General features: G+C 40.0%; 1 protein-coding gene across 2 annotated transcripts in view; it reads left to right on the top strand.

Moving 5' to 3' along the window:
* Positions 1 to 23,438, top strand: part of HSD17B4 (hydroxysteroid 17-beta dehydrogenase 4) — a 370,026-nt gene that overhangs the window by 324,317 nt on the left and 22,271 nt on the right. For both annotated transcript variants that reach the window (XM_073676923.1, XM_073676920.1), the window contains exons 21-22: positions 2,645 to 2,734; positions 8,216 to 8,354. In XM_073676923.1, coding sequence (XP_073533024.1) covers positions 2,645 to 2,734; positions 8,216 to 8,354 — 229 coding nt within the window. The remainder of the gene's footprint in view (positions 1 to 2,644; positions 2,735 to 8,215; positions 8,355 to 23,438) is intronic.

The raw sequence follows: 23,438 nt of genomic DNA, 5'->3' as shown, positions 1-23,438 counted from the left end.
TAAGTGCAGATCACCAATCTATGAATATGGGATTTATGTCGAGCTTCAGGCATATTGCAGGTTAGCTGAACAGTGTAGATTTTCCATAACCTTTTGTTCGGTGCTATTACTTTGTCCTACCAGCAAAAGAGATTCTTGATTCAGGCAAATGAATAAAGGAGATTCGTGTAAAACTTTAGCTTCTAATGTGATCCTGCAAACCACAGATACATAAATCTGTATCATTGTTTGGAGCTATTGTGGTGTTCCAGCATAAAGCAGATATTTGCTTCGTATAATGTGAAAGATAAATGCAGCTGGAGGACTCACCGCTTAATCTAATGAATACATCTCCTATACAATGGAGTATTCATTACACTTTGCAAGTGATGAAGCAGGGAAAGAACTGCGAGCCTCTTTTTTAACACACCATAAAGCTAATAATACCTCCCATACAGGGCTGTGGGGTCGGTAAGCCAAACCTTCGACTCCGGCTCCTCAATTTTCATTACACCGACTCCGGCTCCCTCATACATGGCTCATAGTTTAAGTGATAAATTTACTGTAGCACAGATTCATCTCAGCTAAAAGTCTAGACCCTTAGATCAGGAACAGAACAGACATTTATAGGACATTTCATAACTTTCCCAAATTCTTATGAAAAAATATTCCCCACAAACTGCATTGAACTACTGTACCCAATTTATTATATATTTTAGGAGTCTGAGTCTGTCCGTTTTAAGCCGACTCCAACTCCGACTCCACCAAAATGGGCTCCGACTCTACGACTACGACTCCACAGCCCTGCTCCCATACATGCTGAGACATTTAGACAATATTTCAGGGGAATTGCTTCCTTTCTACTTTTTAGCAGAAAGTGTTCTCCTTGTGTACGCGAACATTTTTTCTGACGCATGCCACTGTTTGCCTTACGACTTATTACATCACCCATTGCTTGATTGGTGCAGAGCACTATAGTTTTCTATAGGAAAAGTAAAATAAAGTATATTTATTCATATTACGAAATATACTGTACACTAGACGATCATTCAGTTTCCGGAAGTCGGACCTCTTATACCCTATAGACACATTTATCAGTTGTATTAGGAGCATTGTAAGGTGTAAACACTGAACGTAAGGGAAAATGAGGTCTGAATTTTGGACCTACTGTATTTTGCGGATTGTAAAACGCACCCCAAATTTGGTGGAGGGAAAAAATGTTTTTAAATAAAATGGTGGTGCGTCTTATTGTCTCATTTTACGGTAGCTTACCTGGAGGGGTCAGCGACGGTGGAGCGGGATCACAGGAGGCCGGTGGCGGCAGGAGTGGAGCGATGCTGCGGGCCCCGGGCTGGGAGTAGCTGGTGTCCCGAGGCTGCAGGCCCTGCGCTCTCTTAAGATGTCGGCGCTGAGCGGAGTCCCCTTCCCATTGACTTCCCTGCGGTGGACTGCAGGGAAATGGCCTCCGGAGGCAGCGCATACGCAGATTGAGATCTCGGGACAAGATCTTGTCTCCCGAGATCTCAATCTTTGCATGCAACTCCTCCAGCGGTCATTTTCCCGAAGCCCACCGCAGGGAAATCAATGAGAAGGGGACTCCGGTCAGCGCCGACATCTTAAGAGAGCGCAGGGCCTGCGGCCACACACTGCCGGGACACCCCCTCCTCCAAGCCCGGGGCCCACAGCATCGCCCCACTCCTGCCACTGCCAGCGGACTCCGGTAGCAGCGACCCTCCCTCCTGTGACCCCTCTCCATCGCCGCCAATACCCCGGTAAGCTACCTACGGATTTTAAGATGCACCCCCATTTTCCTCCCAAATTTTGGGGAAAAAAGTGCTTCTTATAATCTGAAAAATACAGTACTTTTTGGTTCTTTGTCTAAAAAAGAAGTCTGAACATAGCCGAAAATTGTAAAAATATTGCAAAAAAAGAAATGGTAATATACAAGCAAATAAACCTAGTCTTAAAGCAAGGTCATCAAAGGTCACTGCAGTATTCCCCAATAAGCTCTTGGTTCCAGAGAATACTACTTAGTATGGAAAACTGAATTATTGGTATACATGGTCAGCTAAGGTGAATTTTAGCAGACTGAAATTGCGGACCATAAAATACATAAATATATATATATATATATATATATGTATATATATGTACGTATCCATGTATGTTTGTGTGTGTGTATATATATATATATATATATATATATATATATATATATATATATATATATATATATATATATATATATATATATATATATATATATATATATATATATATATATATATATATATCTCAGACCGTATTTTATTTTAACATGTTAAATGCCAGTTTGATTCAAGATGGTACATTTCAGACTTGAAGCCCAGAACATCATTTTACACCAAGTCGATCAATGTGTATACACACTTACACATTTAGAGAACAAATCATTAAAGATGTCTCAAAGACATTTGACCTTTTCTACCTCCTGAATGATGTCAGTGTTCTCTTGGCAAGGATAAGGCTTATTGATCTCTGTGAGGATTGGAGCAGACATGTCATGAAATGTCAGAGGAAATGACTGCAGCGAAGATAAAGTGACTCCGAATGCTCTTTTTCTTACTTGAGACACCTTGAGGAAATGCTTGCTTAGAGAGTTACATGTCCACTTCCGTTTTTTCAGGTGAAAGAGACTGGAGAAATTGCCATCGCCGGTGCCTACGTTGACCTTACATCAACTGTTAATAGCTTTGAGTCCAAAGCTACAGTCCAGGTACGGAAACGCCTTAACCCTCGCATAGACTAAAATTCAGAGCTGTAATAAATGCACCTAGGTAGTAAAAGACACAATGGGATACATTTCAGATGATTTCTATAGAGATAATAATGTTTCTGGGAGGTTTCCACACTGTATTTCCGTTTCTTTCTATTCTGGAAAACTCACAATAGACATAGATGCAAGTAAAAAAGGTGCAATTTAATCCTACTTTACCATATTGATTTGTTATTATGTTTACAGGAAAACAGCACATCAATACAGTTGTCACTGGTGTTACATTGCTCTCTGTGACACAATTTATTTAAAAAGAAAATTAGACACGTCCGGTAGAAGTCCCCATTGATTCTTGCCGTGTCCCGGTTATCCCTGCTTCTGATTCGCCTTTTCAGCACAATGTTGCAAGATACTTGGCTAAAAATTCAATAAATCCGCTGCAGCTTTTTCACGATTAACACACAGTAACATGAATGCCAACACTGCACCGTAGATCATCTTTGTGCTTTCATTCTCCCTTATACAAAATATACAGAGGACATTAGTAATTAGTATAAACAGGCTGGTATGCAAACCAGGGGATAAGCCAAGCATTCGTCTACTGCATATATTGTATAGGAAGGAGTTTTTTTGCAGTAAAAGTGATGGCAGTGACTACTCTAAGGGTTTGCAAATGGAAACATCCATCAGTGACTTTACTTGGGCATTTGTGGTCCTAAGTGCTAATGGGTGGTGTAAAGACTTATTTAAATTTTAGATTTTGTTCACCAATCTTAAACTTTAGATTAATTTTGAATAGAGTTGAGCAAAAAGATTTGCAGGATTCTTGTCCACATCTGTTGTCTGTGACCACCAAACTAGAGCCCTGCAAATCACTACTACCTTGCAACATCCTTGGCACTTCTTCTTATGAGTAGGCCAAACACAACGTCTCTACTAGTGATGAGCGAGCGCGCTCATTTAACCCTTTAATCGAGCTTGCTCACGTGCTTACCGAGTATCTTCGGCATGCTCGTGTATTATGTACCAGTCCCTGCGTCTGCATGATTTACAACTGTAAAACAGCCTCAACATGTGAGGATTCCCTAACAAACAGGCAATCCCTGCATGTGTTGAGGTTGTCTAACAGCTGACGCAGGGACTCAAACACAATATACGAGCACGCCAAAGATACTCGGTAAGCACCCGCACATGCTCGATTAACGGGTTAAATGAGCACACTCGCTCATCAGAAGAGGCGACGGAGATGTCGCAAAGTAGTAGGCGGCTCCCAGGGCTCTGGTTTGGTGACCACATACTACTGACATCTTTTTGCTCAATTCTAATTTTAAGTCATTTTCAGAGACTAAAAAAATAAAGCAAATTTACTATTGTTAGTGCAACCCAACTTTGGCGACAGAGTGCACCAAGTTTTGGCACAAAATATTGCATCTAGTTTTATAATGAGTGTAAAACACGAATTGTTGATTACTTTTATAGGAAGCTTGATGTTGCAGACAGAGATAGGCTTCAAAACTTAAAATGTAAAAGTGTGCTCCACATTGTGCCAAAATTAAGCCAACTATGAATTTTTGTAAAGATAGATTTAGTGGATCTTTAAACACTTTGGCTATCATACTTTTGGCGTATATAGACTGTCTAGTCTAGGTTTACTATGTGTCAACTGTGGAGAGGATTAGAAAATCTTCCCTAATGTTTTTGGGGGTTTTTTTGTATTCAGTTTAATCTTCTCCTTGAAAAAACAGCCAGGTCCTTAACCAGTATTGCATATATCTAGGGCAGGGCTTTCTGATCTACTGGTATTGCATATCTCTAGGGGCAGGGCTTTGTGATCTACCGGTGTTGCATATCTCTAGGGCAGGGCATTCTGATCTACTAGTGTTACATATCTCTAGGGCAGGGCATTCTGATCTACCAGTATTGCATATCTCTAGGGCAGGGCTTTGCGATCTACCAGTATTGCATATCTCTAGGGCAGGGCTTTCTGATCTACCAGTATCAGATATCTCTAGGGGCAGGGCTTTCTGATCTACTGGTATTGCGTATCTCTAGGGCAGGGCATTCTGATCTACCAGTATCAGATATCTCTAGGGCAGGGCTTTGTGATCTACCAGTATTGCATATCTCTAGGGCATGGCTTTCTGATCTACCAGTATTGCATATCTCTAGGGCAGGGCTTTCTGATCTACCAGTATTGCATATCTCTAGGGCAGGGCTTTCTGATCTACCAGTATCACATATCTCTAGGGCAGGGCTTTCTGATCTTACTCTATTGGGGCATCACCAGCACAAACATAGTGATGCCTGAGCTTCTCGGGGGCAATACTCACCCTCTCCTTATTCTGTGCGTGATAAAAGCTTTGGAAGTACAGTGATGCAATTTATGTGGCTTAGAAACATCCAGAAAAACTTTAATATTGAGCATGAACTGTAGTAAAAATGTGTCCTATTCCAGACAACCACCACATAATCCAACCAATATTTTTCTGTCTCATTGTAGCCCTGTGTACACATAAGCACCTCTGCCGCCAATATGTATGGCAGCCAGAGGTGCTGGAAAACGTATATCCTGGGAAAGCTGTTGAGTGACCCCACCATTGGGATGGTCTCTGTATGGCACAACATACTGTCCATAAAGTCTTATATGTCCAGGTGGGCAGGGTTCCCTCACCACATGTTGCCCTTGGCCCTATGGACAGCTACTGTATGGTAACATGAGTGTGGAGGATCTAATATAAAAGAGAGACTGATATCTTTTCAGATTGGTCCATGTTCTTTATTATTTCATCAACGATCTGGAAAATCTCTGTAAAAAACTCCTGTCTCATACTTTTCTGTTATAAGGTCTTAAACATGGTAAATGTATATTTTATATAGGACAGAATTACTGGCAAGCAATTCCAGTGTAATCATTCTCATTATGACATTTAATCTTGTCTGCCTTAAGCAATAAATCTCCCGCTCCAATAACAACTGCAGCCAGACAGTATTTTACTGCATGGAATACATTGTATAATTCCGTACTGGGCTATATAGTGTAATAGAATTACTAGGTATGACAGGCTGCTCCATGGTACACGGCATTGATTTGAGGACCATGAATTACTGAGAAAAAGAATTATTATGCCTTGCCATTCACAGCTTCTCTAAAATGAATATTGCTTTCTTATAAGAACAATTAACAGCTACAATTACATTTTATTCATACCACACTCTCTATCAATACTCAAATATTTCTGATCTTACTAATAACCATGACAAGCCAGAGGCTTAAATTATTACCACTCCTCTTTATATGTTGAAATTAATCCGTTAAAGCTCATCTGTAACCAAATTTCACAATTCAAGTGACATACATTATCAAATAGATCTTAGACCTGATGATGCTGGTGTACTTATTTTGAAAGTCATTATCAGAACGGCTTTATAATCTGGATATTTCAGTTAAAAGAGTGCGAGAGCACGTGAGTCCAAATGTACTTAATCTCTCCTGACCCTGCAGTGTGAGATCTCGACGCCCGCAGGGAGGAGGCACACTGCAGAGCTGTCAGTCAGGATAGGTGGACAGAGACTGCTTCTAGATCAATCTGACATGGATTTTCGAAATAGTTACACTAGCCGCATCAAATCAAAGATATCTATTTCATAATGTATGCAGAATGTGTTGTGAAATCTGGTGACAGATCTGCTTTAAATTTTGAGCTGTAAGATGCAATATCTAAGAATCAATTATTTTTTTTGGCTCCAAATGTATAGTTCCTAAAACCCACTTTCTATGCTTCCAAAGTAAATGATGATCTTGACTTCTGAAATTGAATTAAATATTCCTATTCTACCTTGCTAGAGTTATTTTTTTAATTTTTTCATAAACACGTTGCAAATCTGACCTACTTACTGCGATACGTTCTGTACAATTTGACATGTTAGTATAGTTAACACCTAAACTCTATTATCGGTTCTTGGTCGTTCTATCGATCATCTCTCACCAGGCAGTTCTATCCTCGTTGCTTCTTTCAGATCGCCAATGGTCATTCACAGTTTTAGCTTGAATTGGTCCAAGACATCTCCATTGGTGATCCTTGCTGTCCAAGGGATCCGTAGAAGTCTCCTCCATCACTAAAGTTCAAATGCGTCAATTTTCTTCCTGTCGGCATTCTTGAGTGTCCAGGTCTCGCATCCGTATGTTGCTGTTGAGAAGACAATTGCGTTGACCAATCTGCATTTGATAGCGATGGTGATGTCTCTGCTCTTGCAGACCTTGTTCATACTATCCATTGCATCCCATCCAAGTGTCATGCTTCATTTTCTTTCATATGTGCAATCGCCATCCCAGTTGATCTTGGAGCCAAGGAATATGTAATCGTCAACCACTTTGACGTCCTCGTTGTCAACCATGATATCGATGTTAGCAGTTTGCGCTGTTGTCATGATCTTTATTCTTGACGTTCATATACCACCCAAATTATTAGCTCTTTCTTAACCTGCAAAATAAGCTTCACCAAATCCTTCTTGTTCTCTGCCAGCAGGATCGTGTAGCACTTAAACATCGCCTAGTTATTTGGCGCCAAATACTCTGCTCCTCACTGGCATCATACGATAGACTTTAATGTAGCTTTCAATTGGCTTCCCCACTTACTCCTCCTGCATTTTGTAGTCTGGTATATAACTTCAAGCTATCAGATAGTGGCAGGAAAAATAGCTTAATCGAATAGGAAACTTCCTTGAAGGATTAATACACAATATTTTCCAAGAGAAATATGAAATCCCTGTTCTAAACTTTTTCGATACAAACAGATCCAGTTTTCTAGTTTACATGAAGACATGTAATCTAAAAATCAGTGTTCTCCTTCTTTCAACGATCTTGCTTATGTAATCTGAGAAACCTGCATGCTCAAATCTTATAATAAAAAAACCTATGATATATTCCTATGTGAGAACGAGACCTGTCACAATCATTTTTAACTCGTGAATGACAAGATATGGCTTCTAGGAGCACCAAAGTTTAAGCATGTCCCTAAAACATCTCAAGCTTTGATAAATGAGGGATCTCGGAACATGATCACATGCTTATCCCTTCCTTATGAAAGTCATGGCTACTTTGGAGAAGAAAGCTGTAGTCCAGTTAGACCCATTCAGATTTGGATTAATCAATTAATGGCCAGCTATATTTCATCATGCCTGACAAATAGGAATTTTTTTGTAACCATGGTTGGATTACTAAAAGGCAGTCCCATTAATGATCTTCTTACCCCTTCAATAGCCCTCCCCTTTTTTACTTTTTTTTCCCGTCCCCTTCCTTTGGTTACGTTTGTTGAAAGTAAAATGACTGTGTAACTTTACGTGTTGTAGACTTTTCACAATGGTATTTTAAGATATATGCTTTTTTCTGTATGTATTTTTCTTTATTAAATCTAATGGAAATGTTTAATAGTATTTTTATATGTACACAAATATAATCAAGTTGTGATCATGACTTTCTAGGATGTAAGACTGCAGAGTACACTGGTCTTTGAAGAAATCGGCCGTCGTATCAAAGATGTTGGGAGTGAACTGGTTAAAAAAGTAAATGCAGTCTTCCAGTGGGACATCACCAAGGATGGAAAATCTGCTGCACAATGGAGTGAGTCCCATTTCAGTTCTCAGAATCACTGTCAGACTGAACCTGCTGTTTATTTGAATTTAAATAGTTTATTCTGTGTCCAATATTCTTGTTTATTTCTTTCTGAAGTTTATAGACTCCTGGGATTGATTTGGTTCTCCTCTGTCCCAGTATATAGATTTTACTCTGACTTTTCAAAATTTTCCGTACAACGGTCAAAAGTAAAAGCAACACTGGATAATTGTCTTATTTTTCTTTTTCAAAGCATACAGTTTCATTTTGCTGCTCAAAAGTTGTACTTTAAACACTTCAGGTTTCTAGACCAACTTGTCGATGACATTTACTAATTACCTATAAATAAAAAATTTATACAAAAGAATAGCTATTTAAAATAGTATCGAATTTATATATCAATACTACTACTGTGACCATAGAATGGAAAATGAATAGCCTAAAGTAAATGTCCACCTTGAAGAGTAGAGATGTTATTATTTTTTATTTTTGTAAATAGGTGTAAAATATTATGCTAATTACCTCCTTGCTTTCTGTACATACTGCGCATATCAGTAAGAACAACACATTCATCGGCCTGGGAAAGCGTGGGTGACATGTTCCTGCCAGAACAGAGTAGCCAATGATAGAATTTAATGATGAGAGCTGGAGCACTTGACTGGAATGGGGCTAGCCAAATAATTTGCAGAGTTTTCTCTACAGTTCTAAGTCTGTTTGCAACTACGTGGAAATGTTTTATTATGTCTTGGAGTGGTTCTTCAGGAATAGAAAAAAAAAATAAAAGAAATGTCATTAGAAAGAAGTTCCTACATACATTTAATTAGCAAATCCCAATCACTTTGTCAAGGGAGCTAGAAAAATATTTAGATTTGAGAGTCCTCAGCGGTTGATACTATTTAATAGCTAACTGAAAAGATTGTATCAAACTGCAAGATTTCGAGGCTACTAGGGTCTCTTCATCAGGCTTGGAATTATACAAAATCTGAAGAGTCACATATTTATGCACAACAAGACGCAGAAATGATGCAATAGATGAGACAAGTGACGTGAAGCAGAACTATCATTATGGGAGAGGGATAAACCGTTGTGGCTGTAAATATTGAAACAGTTCATAGATAACGAGTGTGAAAGTTTTATTGTCTTGTGATTTAGGTCTGGTCCATGATTGTGATGCCCCCACATGGTCCGTGGAGCACATTCCTTGGTTGATATAGAAAGACAGAAATCCATGTGACGCATTCATTCCTGCACTGAGTGTGTCAAAGGTTGTCATGAGTTTGTACTCCTAGTCTCTCCTGATCTCTCTGAGATTTGAAGTTACACACACTCAGTGCAGGAATGAATGTGTCACATGGATTTATGTCTTTCTATATCAACTAAAGAATGTTCTCCTCAGACCATGTGGGGACATCACAATCCATATTAGATCAGGTAAACAATGTGGACAGCAGTGTGAGCAGCCTCTGCTTACCTCAGCCGCCATGATTATCTGTATTATTAGATCAGATAGACAGGGTGGACAACAATGTCAGCAACATTTCTATTACCTCCACACACGTGATTATCTGCAGTATTAGATCAGACAAGAAGGTAGACCGCAGTGTGATCAGCCTCTTCTTACCTCTGCAGTATTAGATCAGATAGGCAGGATGAACAGCAGTGTGAGCAGCCTCTTCTTACCTCAGCATCCATGACTATCTGTATTATTAGATCAGATAGGCAGGGTAGACAGCAGTGTGAACAGCCTCTTCTTACCTCAACATCCATGATGATCTGTATTATTAGATCAGATAGGCAGGGTAGACAGCAGTGTGAGCAGCCTCTTCTTACCTCAACATCCATGATGATCTGTATTATTAGGTCAGATAGGCAGGGTGCAAAGCAGTGTCAGCAGCCTTTTCTTACCTCAGCTCCTGTGATTATATGCAGTATTAGATCATGTAAGACCAGGTGGACAGCAGTGTGAGCAACCTCTACTTATCTCAGCATCACCGCTCACCCCTTATTTTTATTATTATATCAGAATATCCACAGCATACATATTTTTTACAAACAAAAGGAAGAGAGAGGAGCTGCATACTGCTCATACTCAAAGGCACCTGTGGTAGCCTAAATAAAACAATCCAGGATTTTTAAATGATAAAGTGTCTGCCTGTAGGTACTACAAGAGTGTGCTTAGGAGCTTATTTCATACTGTTCATACGTTGCACTAAAAATACAATTGTATTCAGTAGTGACAGCAAACAGGATTGTATATTTTATTCTGTCCAAGCAGAGGATTTAAAGCTCTTTATTACACAAAGAAAGTTTCGACGTCTGTAAATATATATTAGGAAATTAACCAGCTAAGAATGTTTGACTTACAAACGACTAAAAGCCAACAAACTGCACAGCCAAAAGTGACGCCAATTAGCCATAATGTATTGGTTGTAGTGCTTGTGGTCCCAGACAGTACCCCAAATTGAAGCATATCCTCAAAACCTAGAAAAATGTGCTGATCATAGTTATAGTAGTCTTATGGCATTACTAGAGGCGTCTTTTATACTGGGTTTAGATGTGAGCACCTATAACCATACTTGATCAGCTCTGCTTCCTTTTAGGCAGTCATAACGATATCATCCTTACTTATTTCTGTGTGAGATGTTCAGACTGTGACTGGCGCTTCTGTACATCAAGACCAAATATTTTAAACTATCTGCTTCATTGAGTTTTCATTCTAGCTCAATGTCCGCAATATGACGAGAGCAGAATGAAGAACATTCTGTACCTCTCATACACGTTATCAATTATGTTGTCCCTTTGTCTATCTCACTTTTCGGCAAGTTAACATATTTTCTTTGTGACAACAGAAATGTTGTTTTTAATCTGCTAATGTTGATAGGTTTAGGCTGCTGTTCTGCAGCTTTTCTCCAGGCTTACTTTTTGGATTAAAAACTCCAAGTAAAATTTTAAGCCTCTGAGGCTTTCTCTGTAAGTGTTTATCGTTCTCCTTTGGGCCCCGCTGCTAGGCTTGTTCCATTATTAAATTTGTTACTCCGCTGTGTTTCCTTGTCTTTTAATCTACGACTTGTCATCTCAACCCTTGCTCTGTGAGGATGTTCAAGGCACAGCTACTGACAGCACTAGAAACTGCACAGAGCCTTCAGCTCATTGCTGTCATGGCTGATGAGTCCTCCTTTGGCACACTCTGTGAATGTCCTTGAGCTTGGCGTTGGAGAAGAATGCTAGGAAAAGGAAGGAAGTATTTTTGTGAGATGCTGTATGGTCATTGATTTTTTTTCTTTTTCTCATAACTTCAAAGCTTTTTCATGTCAACATATTACACATACGAATCTTCCATGCTGTAGGGGGAGGAGTACTGGTTCTCCTCAAAAAGACAAACTGTGTATGAAGTCTTAGTGGCATTGCTCCATGGGAGAAAACTATGTAAATTAGTTTAATTCTGCAAGAGAGCTATCTTTTATTTTATGAATAACATTGAGAAGTAGTACCCTAATAGACAAAGTCCTACCCTGTATGGAAACTTGCAGTATGACCAGGTTTAAATAACAAGCCAAAGCCCATCTACAGAAGCCTGTTTCAGGATCCATACCCCTCATTAGTGTAGAGCAGTGTTTCCCAAACCCCATCCTCACGGCCCCCCACAGGTCATGTTTTCAGGATCTCCTTAGTATTACACAGGTGATTGAAGTATCATCAAGGCATCAGGAATTCTCTCACCTGTGCAATACTAAGGAGATCCTGAAAACATGACCTGTGGGGGGCCGTGAGGATGGGGTTTGGGAAACACTGGTGTAGAGCAATAAGAAAAAAAACATACTTGCCTCCTAGAACTGCGGTGTTCGTTCGCTCCAAGTCCAATGTACGCTGGTAATCTCATGACATTGTGGTATTTAACAGGGGTTTACATGGGTGCGTGTATAGACGATATTCTCATGTTAAAGTAGCGGCACTATGGATGAGATTTCATGAACAGTGGATTTGAAATCTGGAATGTCAATTTATGCTCCAGTCTTCATGGATTGTAAGGCCACGTGCACATTGTGAGTTTTTTACATCAGTATTTGAAAGCTGAAACCAGGAGTAGGTGATAAATACAGAAGTGGTGACGTGTTTCTATTATACTCTTCCTCTGATTGTCCCACTCCTGGTTTTGGCTTACACATACTGACGTAAAATACTGACCAAATACTGAACATGTGAGCATGGCCTAAAAGGTGAATCGTGCGGCAAATCTGTAACATCTCCGCAATGCATTGTGCAGCAGGGGAGGTGGGTTGCCGTAATCTTCAGAGTTTCCTCTTTTTTGCATTTTTTTTTACTGATTCTGCTATTGCCATTGGTTCACATCGTCTTGTAAAATAAAAAAAGCCTTCATATTAACACTTTTACAGCATGAAAAGACTGACCATAAACCTTGCTGCAGATACACCCGTGGATTAGTTATCAGTATTACATTACATGGGTTAACGCTCTCCACTCATAAAACAGAATATGCTAAATCTCTCACAATTCCTCACACTTTGAATATATAGAATAATGACGCTTGTGCTTCCCAGATATCAGTTACTTTCCCACTTTTCTTGTTTTGGCTGGAAGTACTGCTTTCGGTGTGGGATATATATGACCGGCACAAACAGTATGCCGTCTCTGGTTGCCAAGCAACATGACGTCGGTGTTCATTGTGAGCCGGACCACAAAGTCAAGGTAAAATGACTGGTAACTCAATCACGGTATGATTCACGTGTGAGCTTTTTTAGTTTATGGGTATGAGTAATGCCGAAGTGGAAAGTTTCACGTTCTGACTACTTATTTTCTCTATGTGACTCCTATATCAGATACAGGGAGGAGAATAAAAATATTTTTCATAAAAGAACAGTAATATTATTTGAGCAGAGCTCCGCTACTTTACAAACAGCACAAATGATACCTAATATATAGGATTATTGGCCTCTACATATACAAAACCATCAAACATGAATTCATCATCTGACAGAAGAAGGAAATGTAAGGGGTCCACGAATTACATTTTTACGTTGAAGGCCTGGTGTTAATGGAACAATTGCAAGTGTGGAAATGCTCTGTCACCAAAGTGGTTGTCTCCCTTTCAGTGTTCAGGTGTGCACAGCTTCCAAGCCTTTCCCGGATTACTGCTTGCCCGGGGACTTTGCACTCTTGATGATTGACAGATTGGGCCAGTGGTATCAGAGCACCCGTGGGCTGAACTGTGCGCTCTCCCAAGCTGATAGCGGAGGTGGCTTTGCCAGTGATCCGGCGAGCTTCAGAGCAGAACTTGTACACTCTGTATACTGAAGAGCTTACAAGTGTGCTCCTTACCTAGGGAAAACCAGCCACCGCTGATAAACTGAAGAGGTGGCCGGTAACCGACACATTGAGCAGTACACGATTAGAATTAAAAATCCCTCCATTCTTGGAGAAGATTTTTAACCAGGTAAATTTCTAAGTTGCTTATTTCTACAAGCACTTTGAAATCTTACCTATTTAAGAAGATAATGAACAGAGCACCCCGTTAAAAATGTTGTTCATCTTCAAAGTAGTAATAGATTTTACTTATTGGGATATAGACTTCTGTGTGTAAATTGAAGTTTCCAATATAGAATTACCATCTGAAACGACTGCTGTTTAAGGTGGTCATTCAGCTTAGATAGTTGTCTGCCAAATGCTTGTTCAGTCGACAGCGAATATGTCCCCTCCCGTTCTTATACCTGCATGTATATATTTGTGTTTTCAATGAGAAGAGAAAAAATAAATCACTGTCCACACATGAGGCTTATCTTCCAGAGATCAAAAGAATCAGGTATATTGAAATCCAACATGTCCTTTCCTTCTTTTTCCTAATGTTTCTTTTTGAGGAAGAGTGGGGACACACCTTTTAGGCCAGGGTCTCATTATCATATAGCATCTGATATGATATGCTAATGACACTCTGCTCAAACTCTGCTGGGAGTGTGATCCGAGTGTCATTTTACTGTGCTCCGATCCTTTCACAGGTGAGAAGGAGAGATTAATCTCTCCATCTTCTCCGTTGTCTGTTTTGGCGTTTATCAGACATCACTCAAATGACATCCGAGTGCAGGCCAATGTTTTGTACGCACCCAGTGACTTGAATGGGTGCGCGCCATGCAAGATATGCTGACAATCGCAGTACGCTGCAATTTTTTTCTCATGCCGCGTCGGCATGAGAAAAAAATCGTAGCTCGGCTCTGCCTCGTTGTACAACATTGGTTAGAGTGCAATGAAAGATTTTTTTGCATTGCACTCCTCCGTATTTTACGCCAGTGTGAGCGAGCCCTTACAGCCAGTCTTCCTAAAATAGCCTGTTAGACCAACATTCATCTGATGTGTTTGACTACTTGTAGCTTAATTCACTTGCAGACTGCACACACTGTTCATTTCCTTGTGGGGAGTAGAAGCAGACCTCAAGTGCAGCCTATTATTTCCTCTCTTTTGAAGGAGAGAGCTAAAATATCTTTTATTATTTATATATTATACTCAAGTGGTATTACAAGCTGAATGTGTATCTCTAGAGCAGTGCTTCATAAACTGTGAGGCACCCTCTAGTTCCTGGTGAGGTACAGTCCTTTATATGGCTGCCGCCATCTGTATCAGAAATAAAATTTAGTAACTTTGTATTATTTTTATGACATGCAAAGTTAGGAGATACAGTGGGTGCGGAAAGTATTCAGACCCCTTTAAATTTTTCACTCTTTGTTTCATTGCAGCCATTTGGTAAATTCTAAAAAGTTCATTTTTTTTCTCAAAGTACACTCTGCACCCCATCTTGACAGAAAAAATAAATGTAGACATTTTTGCTAATTTATTAGAAAAGAAAAACTGAAATATCACATGGTCATAAGTTTTCAGACCCTTTGCACAGTATTGAGTAGAAGCCCCCTTTTGAGCTAGTACAGCCATGAGTCTTCTTGGGAATGATGCAACAAGTTTCTCACACGTGGATTTGGGGAGCCTCTGCCATTCTTCTTTGCAGATCTTCTCCAGTTCCGTCAGGTTGGATGGTAAACGTTGGTGGACAGCCATTTTCAGATCTCTCCAGAGATGCTCAATTGGGCTTAGATCAGGGCTCTGGCTGGACCAGTCAAGAATGGTCACAGATTTGTTCTGAAGCCAATCCTTTGTTATTTTAGCTGTGTGCTTAGGGTCATTGGAAAAGATAGTAGAACTGTATAACACAGGAAAGGGATACAAAAAAATATCCAAGGAATTGATAATGCCAGTCAGCAACGTTCAAACTGTAATTAGCAAATGGAAAATCAGGGGCTCTGTGAAAAACAAACCACGGTCTGGTAGACCAACAAAAATATCGGCCACAACTGCCAAGAAAATTGTTCGGGATGCAAAGAAAAACCCACAAATAACATCAGCTGAAGTTCAGGACTCTCTGAAAGCTAGCGGTGTGGCTGTTTCAAGATGCACAATAAGGAGGCACTTGAAGAAAAATGGGCTGCATGGTCGAGTCCATGGTCGAAAAGAAAGCCATTACCGCGCAAATGCCACAAAGTATCTCGCCTACAATACGCCAAACAGCACAGAAACCAGCCTCAAAACTTCTGGTATAAGGTAATTTGGAATGATGAGACCAAAATTGAACTTTTTGGCCACAACCATAAATGTTACATTTGGAGTGAGGTGACCAAGGCCTATGATGAAGGTACACCATTCCTACAGTAAAGCACGGAGGTGGTGGATCGCTGATGTTTTGGAGATGTGTGAGCTGCAAAGGCACAGGAAACTTGGTAAAAGTTGAAGGAAAGATGAATGCAGCACGTTATCAGCAAATACTGGAGGCAAATCTGCACTAATCAGCCCGGAAGCTGCGCATGGGACATACTTGGATGTTCCAACATGACAGCGAAAACACAAGGCCAAGTCGACCTGTTATTGGCTACAGCAGAACAAAGTGTAGGTTTTGGAGTGGCCATCTCAGTCTCCTGACCTCAATATCATTGAGCCACTCTGGGGAGATCTCAAGCGTGCAGTTCATGCTAGACAGCCCAGGAATTTACAGGAACTGGAGGCTTTTTGGCACGAAGAATGGGCAGCTTTACCATCTGAGAAAATAAAGAACCTCATCTACAACTACTACAAAATACTTCAAGCTGTCATTGATGTTAGAGGGGGCAATACACGGTATTTAGAACTGGGGTATGTGAACTTTTGATCATGGTCATTTGGATGTTTTTGGTTGTCATTAAGATTTAAAAAGAAAAAACTCAGTAGTTTGACAATAAATGGATTCACCCAACCAATAACCATTAGTGGAGTAAAAGTTCTTTTGTTATCATTCATATTCTCTGAAACAAGGCCAAGAAAGGAAAAATTCTGCCGGGGTATGTAAACTTTTGAGCACAACTGTATCTAGTGAGGCCCAGGCATCAGCTTCAGTCTATTTTACTCGGCCCTCGGGGATGTGCACCATATCTACTCAGCTTTTCATGGGCAGGTGTTAAACAAGGTATAGCCCATGCACTTCTCTACTTCCATCTATGTTCAGGCCTGCTAGCAGATAGCGAGGTGATATGTTAGAGGTAGGGACTAGTGTTGAGCGAGTATGTTCTATTAACCCTTTCGCCGAGTATGCTCGGGCCGAGCTCAGAGTATTTACAGCTGCTCGGTGATATGGTTGAATAGCTCCCGTGTGCATGATTTGCAACTGTTAGACATTCCTCACATGTAATAAAACTGTCAATTTCTTACACATTCCTCACATGTAATAAAGTTGTCAAACAGTTGCAAATCATGCGCACGGGAGTGATTCAAGCAAAACACCGAGCAGCTGTAAATACTCGGAGCTCTCCCGAGCATACTCTGAACAGAACATACTCGCTCAACACTAGTAGGGACCTAAGATCAGAAAAACAGCGAAGAGGCACTAAGCCAAGCACTGTTCTCCTAATACAAAAGTAGGGTTCAATACAAATTTTAGGATATTCCTCTTTAGTTCAAACATTTAGAAATTACTGTAAAACCTCCCCAAATACATTAGACAAATGTCGGCCAAACCCGCAGATATCGTCAAGTTTGTCCAACAATCTAATGTGTATGGAAATCTTGGACAATTTATTGCCAGGAAAATTATTGATCTGACATGTCCGACTTTGGAAGGCCGATGGTATTGTCTCCCAGAGATAAGCTGCCACCAGATATGTCTGGTGATGGCTGTCTCATAATGAACACCGGAGCGCTCTGCCGAACGAGCGCTCCTGTGTATGGGAGAGTCTGACTTGATGGCTGCTTGCTAAATGATCGTCCGAAACCATTGTTTGGCCAACAGCCATCTAATGTGTACGGTGGGCTTTACACATCTCATAGAGAAGACAGGAGTGCTCACCTGAGCTGACTGTTCCTGTGTATGAGGGAATCGAGAGAGATGGCTGTCAGCTGAACAAGGAGAAGTCTTAATTCTTTCTTCATTTGTATGAAAGTGACCCTTCAGATTTTGTGTTAAACCATGTCTGATAAGGAAACCTGAGTAGTTTCAACAGCTTGAGTTAGTTATTATCTTTTCTATTCGCTATTAAAAATATCAAATTCTACAAGTCTCTCGCCTATGAAGATACCCTAAAGCTCCCAAGCACACAGTGTTCTCTCTAATGACTGATGGTCCCTTTTCAGATGTCTCTCTCGGGCTTTGGTAACTGAGATGAGGCTTACAAAAAAATACTAATCGAAAACTTAACCTCTTAATAGTTATGCATCAAAAACTCTCAAAATACTCAAAATAGCTGCAGGAAAGATTGAAGATGAGGTGCTATAAAAGTGCCTGACAGCGTTCAGCTTCACCTTAAAACCAGCCTACAGCATGATTGACGTCCATGTACACATTTATCATGCCGTTGCAGCAGCATATCATTTTATTTTATAGTATTGCATGTCGGTATTTAGTCCATTTATTTGTTGAATGCTCTGAAGAATAGGTTGACAAGAAGGGGAATGCATAGAGCTTTGGTGTGTGTCCTTGCTCATTCTTAGGTGACATCAAAGGATTTAGTTTTTCCATTGTTTTACTATTTATGTGACTTCTTAAATATTTGCGCATGGACACAAATGTTTGGTTTCTGTAGGCAAGATACTTTTGTCCATATTGTTTATTAGGACACGCCTCTTAGTCATTAAATTCAAGTTTTTCGTTACGACATATTGTCACAAGGATATCAAATTAAGCAGCTAGACAAGCAGTCTGTATTCAGTAACACTACCCACACCGTGACCGTGGGATATGCTTGTGAATAGAAGTATTTAGAGACCCCAACAAGTCAACCACGAAGTGTCAAACCACGTAGAGTTGCTTTGGCATGAGCCAATGTGCATAATGAAAAAAAGTCACCAATGATCTCCTAACTCAACTGCAAAGATCAGACCTTTTCTGACTTGTACATCAGCACAGAAATTGTGCACCAAGACCTTCAGGGTATGGATATCCATGGCTGAGCAAGCAGCATGCAAGCCTTACATCACCAAGCACAATGTATTGGATGGAGTCGTGGTGACCCCTTCTCTCCACAGCCAATTTTTGTATTTGCATTTTCATTTTTTTGCTCTCCCTTTTTGAATTAGCCATAACTTTTTCTTATTGCATCGATATAGACATATGAGGGCTTGTTTTTTGTGGGACTAGGTCATTTTGAATGACACCATTCACATTACCATATAGAGTAGGGTAAAATGGCAAAAAAATTCCCAGTGCTGTGAATTGGTGTAAAAAGAAAACCTGATTCGTCCATGGTCTTTTAGGTTTGGTTTTGTTGGCCTCTATTGTACAGTAAAAATGACTTGGAAATATGATTCTCCAGGTCTGTAAGATTATCAAGATATCAAACGTATGTTTTTTTTTACAATTCTACTGACCTAAAAAATATTCTGGACATTGTTAAAATAAAATAAAAAGATTTGGTTTGTCTCGCCATTTTCCGTTTTTTTCTTGTATTTTCATCAATGGAGCTGTGAAAGGGCTTGCGTTTTGTGTGACAAGGTGTTTTTATTTATATAAGTTTTAGGGTATATAATATGCTTTGATCTCTTATTGCATTTTTTAGCATTTCTGCCGTGACCAAAGAAATGCAATGTTTTGATTCTTTTTGTCATTACTGTGTTTACCGATCAGCTTAATTAATTTTCTATTTTGATCAGACTTTCCTGGATGCAGTAATATCTAATATAGGTATTTTTTTTTTTTTTTTACATTTCTTTATAAAAAATAAAAAAAAGGAAGGGTTGAATCAATTTTTTTTTTTGTTGCATTTTTAAAAACTTTTTTTTGTTTCTATTTGTTAGTCCCCTTAGGGGACTTGAATCTGCGAGGTGGACGTCAAAGGAAGAGATCACATGACATGTACGGGGCAGTCAGCCTGCCCCTGCTATTGTAGGAACCCACAGGATCCCTGTGATCATGTCCCTAGGGGACGGCAGTGGGCACCCGAATGAATGCCTAAATGTTGCTCTCAGTAATTGACAGTGGCATTTAAGAAGTTAACAGCAGCGATTGACAAGTGTGCCGATCACTGCAGTTAGAGGCAGACGTCAGCAATATAATATAGCCAGCATCTGCCCTGTGTCGAGAGTGGGCTCTGCTTCTGAGCTCGCTCCAAAGTCCCTCACAAGCTCCATGGTACATCTTGGAGCATTAAGCAGTTAAGCTCACTGCCACTGGACACTTGAACGATAGAAAAGTGTTCTGTGGAGTAACAAACCACGCTCCTCCATCTGGCATTCAGCGTTTAGTACACAAAACAAGGTTCATGAAGCCACGTTGTGGAAGAACTTGGCTGGACCACAGAACCCTGAGCTCAAGCTCATAGAACACCTTTAAGATGAACTGGGATGGAGACCAAACCCTCCCGTCCATGTCAATGTCTGACATCACAAATGCTCTTCTGAATGAATGACCAATATTCCCACTGACATTCCAAAATCTTGTATAACTCCTTCCCAGAAGGAAACTGTTTTGGCTCTAATAGGGTTAGTAACTCTGTATTCATACCTATAGATTTAGAGCAGTATGTCATAAAAGCTTCTGCTAGTACAGTATGATATGTAGGTATCCCAATAGATTTGTCTTACAAAGGATCTAAATGAGCCTTTATTGCCATGTCTATGGTATTGGGCATAACGTTTTGAAACTCCTTTTCATTTTTGTATTTTTTTTTTTTAGTTTTAGCTGGAGGACACCTATTTTTGATACCCATTGATATTTTCACATTTGATTTATTATTGTTCATAAAGGGTAAATGCTGTTGTACACTTTCATAGCAACTTGCTTCCCCCCATGTGTGCTACTCTTTTGAGTGTTTTTAATGCCTAACATTTAAAGATTATATGTTATATTGGAAAGATTTTTTTTGTAAGCCCCACATCATGTTGACTTTTTGCTTGTTCCTAAGCTTGAACATTATGCATGCAGTAACTGAGGAGAACCATCTCCGCAATGGCACAGAGAAAGGGATAACCCTGGTAGCGGGAAGTGCGCTGTCTGAACATTGGAAAGAACAATCTTAGAGGGAGAGTGGGTACGAGGCGGACAGGATGTAAGGGGGCCCAATTCCACTTTCTAAGCAGCATTTGACACAGACACATAATGGGCCCATATACTGTTCTTACACAGGGGCCCTCTTCTGTTTGTGTCCGCCACTGAGTGGGTAGTATGTGCCACAATGTTATTTGAGACTTATCACATATCAAAGGGGAGAAAAGAGAAGTAGAGACAAAGAAGGGAAACAGTAGGGATTGCAAGGAAATAAAAGTATAACTGCTATACAACCTGCCCAAAATAAGTTTTAAAGGTGAAGAAACCAAGACAAACTTGCCCCCAGAATCCATCCTGAATTGACAAATTGTATAGAAAACCATTAAAGAGGACCTGTCTGTACGATTTTGCAATGTCAAGGCATTGCTATAATGCTGTTAGACAGATTAATTTGATACCCTTGGTGACAAATCAGCTTTTTTTTTCTTCTTTAATCAGCATTTCAAGTTTTCTTGCAATGACATTTAGGTGCACAGGGGCTGGACTATACATTGGGTCTTCTCTTCCAGCTCTGGCCCCTCTGCCTTCCTTTGGTTTTTGAATGATGGGTCACTGCTTTTACAGTGATCTGCCTCCTGGTTGAATTCAGGCATCACTGAAAAATCCTTGACCCGTCATTCAAGCACCAGAGGCAAGCGGGGGGGTGCTGGGACAGGAAGAGAACACCCCGTGCACAGTCCGGCCCCTGTGCACCTAAATCGCTTTGCAAGAAAATTTTAAATGCTGATTAGTGAAGAAATCTGTTTTATTTTCTTCTTTAAAGTTACCAATTGAATCTGTTTAACAACGGCATAAAGGCCTTACATCGTAAAATCATGCAAACTGGTTCTTTTTAAGGGTGAACAAATCTGCATTGTCATAGCTTCCAGCTTCAAGGGATTTTCTAGTCTTTAATAAAAATAAACAGTTGGATGGGTTGCTACTTAAAGAAACAGAAGATATATTTACACCCAGAATCCACACTCTGCCCAAGTGTTGTTGCTTCGGCCATTTCCACTGGACCAGTAGAAGTGCCATCATGACATCAGTTGACTGACTGCTGAGGCCACTGATTGGCTGCAGGATCAGCGAACTGGTGGTTGGAATGTCATCTCTTCTGGTCGAGCAGAGACGGTGACAAGTAGCACAGCAGCAATGAATGGAAAATTAAGTATGTAGACTTTGTTTCTTTTAGAAATCTATTTTCCCTCTGCTTAATTTTAATAAAGACCAGAAAAACCCTCCAGGGTATGGTAATACAGATGTATCCACCCTCGAAGGGGTTGTCTGGTGAAAACAAGATAAGTATACAATTTGTCATGCTGGCAATTCAATACAAATTCATGACATGGAGTAAAATAGACAAAATCATACATTTACTGTATACTTTTTATGTATTTTTTTTTAACCGAAGATTCTGTGGATGATGAGTGTTTTTTCAGGTTTGATTACCATTTTTCCCATTAAAACTCAGCATATGTTGGGTTGGGTTGTGAGATTAGGGTACTAATAACATTGATGACAGCGGACCACTGGATGAAGTAAAAATTGAACACACATTCCTATATAGACAGGGCAGTGCGGAGAAACTTTGTATATAGTGCTGCTCTCTGTGTCTATGGTGTTCATAGAATCCTATTTGCATCATGTACATTTTATACCCTATTAAGACCTGTATAAATGGAAATAATGTCTGAAATTGATAGAAAGTAAATATATTGAGTATTGTAAGTCATTTTCTTTTTGTGGAAGTATAAAATGTTTTACCATCTGTTTCTCCTTACATATTTTGTCTTCTTGACTTTGAGCAATTTGTTAAATCAAGACTTTTTTTTTTGTTCATTTAAGCTTTTGCTATAAATGGAACACCTGCACCTTAAAATCATTCACGAATCAGTCAGTTGTTTTTAATTTTTTTTTTTTTTGTGGGGGTTTGATTACTAGATTCAAAGAAAGTTATCAGCTGCAAAGATATCTTGTTTAAAAATATTTTAAAGTTAGCATTTTGCAGATCTTTTTTTGGGGTTTCCTTGTGCTTGTCAATAAGGTTATATAGGATAACATTTTCAGGCGAGTCCACTCTGTAACCTGCCTAAAAAAGCAGCCTAAAAATGAAAAAATTCTTAAAAGATTGAACATATGGATTTCTCTTGTCAAAACGACTTGCCAAATGATCAGTCTTCTTTAGGGAAGTTGGCCACAACTCTTTATTATGCCCCCAATATATCCCCCTGGGGCCCATAAGTGTCTTTGTAATTACCTTCTGTTGCAGTTTCTGCCTGTGAGCGGCGCTATCGGTGGCCGCTCACAGGCATCACGTGACCCACCACTGATGTCACGTCAAGTGAGGCGTGACATCAGTGACGCGGTCCCCGCGGTGGCTGCTGGGCTGTGGGCGGGGTTACCCCACTCGTCACACCCAAAATCCACCGCACGCTTTTCCGATGAATGAGGAAAGGGAAAGCGCGCGGTGGATGCCGGGTGTGACGTTAGGGGTAATTCCGCCCACAACCCAGCATCCACCGGTGGAACGCAGAAGACAGAGACCCCCG

The sequence above is a fragment of the Phyllobates terribilis genome, unplaced genomic scaffold, assembly GCF_046119375.1.
Source record: "Phyllobates terribilis strain yellow unplaced genomic scaffold, ASM4611937v1 Scaffold_1__5_contigs__length_1240528914, whole genome shotgun sequence".
Classification (NCBI taxonomy): Eukaryota; Metazoa; Chordata; class Amphibia; order Anura; family Dendrobatidae; genus Phyllobates; species Phyllobates terribilis.
This window is presented reverse-complemented; position numbering and strand designations above follow the sequence as displayed.